This window comes from Typha angustifolia, chromosome 4 (genome assembly GCF_048772165.1).
Source record: "Typha angustifolia cultivar Huaian chromosome 4, ASM4877216v1, whole genome shotgun sequence".
NCBI lineage: Eukaryota > Viridiplantae > Streptophyta > Magnoliopsida > Poales > Typhaceae > Typha > Typha angustifolia.
In genome coordinates, this window is record NC_133242.1 from 1890768 (window position 1) to 1896669 (window position 5902).

The 5902-nt window shown below is 34.9% G+C and overlaps 1 protein-coding gene across 4 annotated transcripts; it reads left to right on the forward strand.

Annotated features, from left to right (window-relative positions):
* Positions 1-599: 599 nt before the first annotated feature.
* Positions 600-4715, forward strand: LOC140759437 (uncharacterized). 4 transcript variants are annotated; one of them, XM_073096002.1, is made up of 9 exons: positions 600-1190; positions 1268-1417; positions 1505-1645; positions 1775-1855; positions 2277-2387; positions 2711-2851; positions 2946-3053; positions 3170-3480; positions 3957-4715. In XM_073096002.1, the coding sequence occupies exons 1-9, from the start codon at positions 623-625 to the stop codon at positions 4566-4568; spliced, it is 2223 nt and encodes a 740-aa protein (XP_072952103.1). In that variant the 5' UTR covers positions 600-622; the 3' UTR covers positions 4569-4715. The 4 variants fall into 4 exon arrangements, with proteins under 4 accessions (XP_072952103.1, XP_072952104.1, XP_072952108.1 ...); XM_073096003.1 differs by having other exon boundaries at positions 3248-3480; XM_073096007.1 differs by lacking the exon at positions 2711-2851.
* The last annotated feature ends 1187 nt before the right edge of the window (positions 4716-5902 follow it).

Consider the following 5902-nt stretch of genomic DNA (forward strand, 5'->3'; position numbering starts at 1 on the left):
GTAGGACGCCGATCGAATTATATTTTGCATTTAACACCCTATCTTTATATATAATTATGATTTACACCCAATATTGTTAATATTTATAAATCATATTTGTTAATTAAATTTAACAATTATAAACTAAAGATATTACTAAATATCCTGATGGAAACTAAACTTTACTTCACGCCTAGAATCTCAGTTAATTTAAAAAATGGAGGAGAAATGATGGTTGAGAGGAAGGTTCAAACTAATAGTGTGAGGTAGAAGAAGATATATAATTAACATATTAGACATTCTGGTAGACAATATGTTAATTATAACTGAATATTTCTTTCTGTTATGCCATCTATATAGATGGTGTTACAGGTTGTAAAATATAACTATGCATAAAGTCAAGGTGTTAAATGCATTTTTTTCCCAAATGCCGAGAAGCTACGCATGTTTACCAAACTACGTGGAGTTAAAAAGGCACAAGATGCGGCACACTGGGAAAAGATAAAGAAAAAGAAAAAGAGAAAGAGAAAGGTTTTCTGGTTTCCCTTGACGCAAGAAATTCTCATTGTCCAGGTTTAAAAAATCGACTCATAAATACAAGCTGCCAAATCCAAGAAATCAAAAACTAATCCTGCGTCTACAAATGAACAACTCATCTACCTCACAAGGACAAAAAATGGATAGTAACCAATTAGAGGAAATGAGGAAGAAATTGTTCAGATTAGCCATGCAGGACAAATGGAAAGAAGTCATCGAAATCTACAAGGAAAACCCTGAAGTGCAAGGTGAGAGGTTGACACGTGCCAAGGGCACGACGTTGCACATGGCGATATCGGCCGGCAAGGAGGATGTGGCGTTGCATCTACTGATTGCAATGAAGGATGAATATGTGGAGACGATCTTGAAGACGAAGAACGACACCCTATCGACGCCGCTGCACTTGGCGGCGTCACACGGCATGCATCGGGCGTGCTGGAACATGGCGGAGCGCTGCCCGAAGTTAGTGACGACAGAGAGGAACGGACACGGGGAGACGGCGCTCTTCACGGCGGTGCGGCACGGGAAGGAGGATGCGTTCTTTGCGCTCGAGTGGTGGGTGCAAAAAGAGGAATGGCAAACCATGGACGAGGAGTTGAGGGACGTCACACATTGTAGGAGGGAGAAGGATGGCAATAACATCCTCCACTTTGCTATCCAAGGAGAATACTTCGGTACCATCTAGAAAATTTTCAAATAACACCCTCCAATTTATGTCATTTTTTGATTAACACCTTAATTTTATATGCAGGCTTCGCTAATGAGATCAGTGAGTTGTACCCCAAGTTGGTTAATTACGTGAACGAGAGAGGAGAGTCACCTCTTCACTATCTGGCCAGGAAGCCATCTTGTTTCAGAAGTGGAAGTTGCTTTGGCTTATATGACCAACTCATCTACTCTTGTAATTAAGTCTTAATAAATTATATATATATATATATATATTAACTATATCTATTAATATTAATTAACTTTCTTTTTTATTGTGCAGGTATCTTTGTTGGCCATGAGAGAAAATTTTCCAAATATAAAAATCAAAAAAGTTATCAACCAGAAATACTCAAATTAGACAATCAATTGTTGCCAAAAACGTTAAATACGTTCTCCCACATCTTTACTTTGCTTCAAATAGGTAATTAGAATTCTATATTTATTTTGCTAAAGACTTAACAACATGATATGTTTTCTCAGCACATTACTATGTTATTTGCAAAGTGGAGTCTCATATGATCTTAAGATCTAAACTCCAAGTCAATTGCAGTAACCAGAATGTCCGAGTGGATCCGCATCCCTAAATGGACCCGAAGAAGATGTGGGAAAGGTGACGAAGAAAATCCATCTGGTATATTATTTTAAAATAAATTGTTTGCTGTGAAAAATCTTTTAGGCATTTCTTTTGTTACTCATTTTCTTTTTTATTTCAGCAAAAGTACCTATAGATAAATTAACTTGTACTCCTCACGAAGATGATAAAAAATCCTCTCAAGATAATTTAGATATAATATATTGTTAATTTCATATTGTGCTTTTTGTCTTTTAATTGTATTCAAGCTAGTAGTTGCGATACACAATCTTTATTGAAAGATTAAGAGTTATATATATATAAATTCGAGTGGAGTATTAGCTTGATGCCCCAAAGAAAGGAGCTTATTCCTTTCTTTTCTCTCTCTAATATTTTAGCAAGTAAATAATCACACATATTATTAGCTCGTGCTAATCACTCTTTCATGATTTAATTGTCTACTTGAAATGAAAAAAAAAAGTTGAAAATGGCGATGCTGAGGAGGATATTGAGCGTTTTCGAAAGTTTCCAGAAATCTATGACGTGGGTGTTGCCTTCTTCAAGGTGGTCATCTTGGTCATCATGGTAATAGGTAAGTAGATAATCTACAAAGAGTTAATTCCAATGTGCATCTGTCCCATGCTTTTATATATTCAGATCATGCTACTAATGAAGCAATATACTATGATAATAACCAATCCGTTGCTCTAAAAATTTAAAACTGCAGTTTTAGAGAATAGCTAAAAATTTATAATATCTCTGTACAGTGAAGGTAACGATGCATGACGTGTACATAATAAGATTTAATTAATAGTTAATTAACTATTTAACATTAAAAAGAAAACTGATTTGATTTTCGGAACAAAATGAGTCAATATCTTGAAACAAACATTTGTCTCTAATTCTATTTTCTAGGATTATGGCGGACGCATGGACTTGAAAGGATGAAACGAAAGAATATATATGCACTTCAGCTAATGAATGAATTGATTAAAAATTGCAAAGCCTGGGAGTACGAGAGAGGTGGTATGGAGCCACATATTACGAGATCTTTCGGTACAGATACACTTCCAGAAGCACCAAAATATCTGTATTGACATCTGATTAGCGAACTTATTTAGACTTAATTATTTAAAAAATTTGAAAACAGAGAGTCTGGATGGAAAGAGCAAGGGGGAGGACGGTCATCCGGTCAATGTATATGTAAAGATATGCAAAGATGAACAAAATGGAGAGGAATCAACGAAACCAGTGAAAGGTAAATAATTAATATTTTTTGTTACATAAAAATAATATATTGTATCATCTTAGTTCTTAGATTATTTTAATTAAACATCATTCTTTTTCATGTGTGATATTCCATTAACATGATAGCCACACCGGTGTTAGTAGCGGCAAAATATGGAATAACGGAGATAGTGAATAAAATTCTTGAAACTTTTCCGATGGCAGTCTTGGATGTTGATGAAGATGAGAAGAATATTTTGTTGCTTGCGGCAGAATATCGTCAAAGTCACATATATGAACTTATGATTAATAGAGAGATAATAAAAGATAGTGTATTTGGAAAGGTAGATAAGAATGGAAATAGTGCTCTACATCTCGCTGCTACGGTTAGCCAAAAACTTCCTTGGAGTACCCAAGGAGCAGTTCTCCAGATGCAATGGGAAATTAAATGGTATAAGGTACTAGACGTCTCTCTCTTATTCATTAATTTTCTTATATTTTTAATTCAAAATAAAACATTAACAACTATAAGGGATAATTATTTATTTTTACATAAACACTTTTGCTATTAAAATATAATTAAGAGTCAATCACATGATCAATTTTAGATATTGTAGAAACTATTTTACTATTCTTTTTCAAAAAATAAAGAGAGAAGATAAGATAACACTTAAGAATGAGAGGTATTAGATAACTGAAAATACTAAAGTGAAAGAAAAAACAAATAAAAATATATGTATAAAAATTAAAATATTTATATAAAAATAAGGAATAGTTGATGGCTCCAGGTATAATTAACCATAAATTAATATAGAGTTCGATATATAAATAGGAATATAAGGAGGAAATTTGAAATATTAACATTAGAAAGCAAACTGTTATAACCATATATTTTATGATCTTAAATGAAAAAAATGAAATTTTACAACCACAGCACGTGTTGCAATCCGTGGGTCCCGAAATATTCCACACCTACAACGATAAGGGCAAAACGGCGGAAGAGCTCTTCATGGACACTCACAAGGAACTCGTCAAAGTTACCGACGACTGGCTGGTCAAAACGTCGGAGTCATGTTCCGTCGTCGCCGCTCTGATCGCTGGCGTTGCCTTCGCCTCCGCTGCCACCGTCCCCGGTGGTCTAAATCAGTCCTCCGGCGAACCGATCCTCTCTGGCGAAACCACCTTCCAAGTCTTTGCCTTCTCCTCCCTCGTGGCCCTCTGCTTCTCCGTGACCTCCCTCATCATGTTCCTCACCATCCTCATGTCCCGCTACCAAGAAGAAGACTTCACTAAGAGCCTCCCTAGGAAACTGCTATTTGGGCTCACGTCACTCTTTACCTCCATCGCTGCCATGCTCGTCTCCTTCTGCGCTGGGGACTTCTTCGTGGTGCTAAAGAAGCTCAAGTTCGCGGCGTTCCCAATTTATGCAGTGATGTTATTTCCGATATCATTATTTGCGATTGCCAATTTCCCGCTCTACGTCAACCTCATTTGGGCCACCATCGCCGATTTGCCGGTGAGGACTCAAAGGATGCGGACATTATGACCAACATTTGTTGGGGAACGAGTTTGTGCCTTCGTTAATTTGGTGTGCTTTTAATTATTTTCTTGGACATAATTAAGTTCTCCAAATAATTAACTGCGTGGGTCTTTTTCTGATAAGGTTTTGTTTGCCAAATGTGCCAGGATATGTAAGATGTGATTAAGTTGTATTAATAATATTACTCTACCTGATTATGTGTTAAATTAATCCCATATGACAAAAGATTTAAGAGTTCCGATCGATCTTCTATGCTACCTTAACCACTCTTGGGTTTCTCTAGCTTGAAGTGTTAAAAGAGATGGGAGAGAGTATAAAAGAGTTTGACATAACTCTTTAGAAAGAAAATTGAGCCCTGAATTTAAATTACTAGGTGCAACATGTGAGTTATAAAGACTACACATAAACCGTTTTGTCTCTTAGTTGGTATCCAAGTTAGTAGTTGTTACACACAATCTCCATTAAAAGGTTAAGAATTCTATATATATAAATTCGAGTGAAGTATTAGCTTGACGCGCTGAAAAAAGAGCTTATTCCTATCTTTTATCTCTCTAATCCTTACATACTATTAGCTCGCGCTAATCACTCTTTCATGGTTTAATTGTCTACTTGAAATGAAACAAAGTATAAGAAATGGCAAAACTGAGGAGGATATTGATCTCAGTTTTCGAAAGTTTCCAGAAACTTATGACGTGGGTGTTGCCTTCTTCGAGGTGGTGATGAATGCCATCTTGGTCATTATGGGAATAGGTAAGTAGATAATCTACAAAAAAGTTAATTCCAATTTGTATTTGTCCCAAGCATTTATATATTTAGATTATGTTATTAATGAAGCAATATACTGTGATAATAAGTAATCCTTAACTCTACAAATTTGATTAATAATTATTTAACTATGTAACATTAGAAAGGAAACTAATTTGTATTCCTAAGTTATACTTTTGCCATTAAAATACGACCAGGTGTCAAATACACTGTTTGAAGAATAAAAGTGCACTTGTGCTTTTATAATCTTTTTATAATCTCCAGCACCCCCTCCAAAGGAATGAAAGTGAAATTTAGCATTAAATTATTTATCACAAGAATGCTCCGATGATCGATCGATGCATAAACTATCTGTATTGACATCTGATTAGCGAACTTAATTGAATTTAATTAGACGATCATCAGGTCAATGTATATATAAAGATATACATATATGAACAAAAGGAAAACAAATCAACAGAAGTAATGAAAGGTAAATAATTACTATTTTCTCCTACAGAAAAAAAAATATTGTATCATCTTAGTTCTTAGACTATTTTAATTAAGGCAAATACTTCAATACCCCTTTAAAAATT

What these genes read in the sequence shown, in the direction of transcription:
- LOC140759437 (XM_073096002.1), top strand. Translation starts at nt 623, where the DNA reads ATGAACAACTCATCTACCTCACAAGGACAAAAAATGGATAGTAACCAA. An exon ending in TATCCAAGGAGAATACTTCG is followed by an intron (nt 1,191 to 1,267) that starts GTACCATCTAGA and finishes TTTTATATGCAG; the next exon opens with GCTTCGCTAATGAGATCAGT. An exon ending in TGACGAAGAAAATCCATCTG is followed by an intron (nt 1,856 to 2,276) that starts GTATATTATTTT and finishes GAAAAAAAAAAG; the next exon opens with TTGAAAATGGCGATGCTGAG.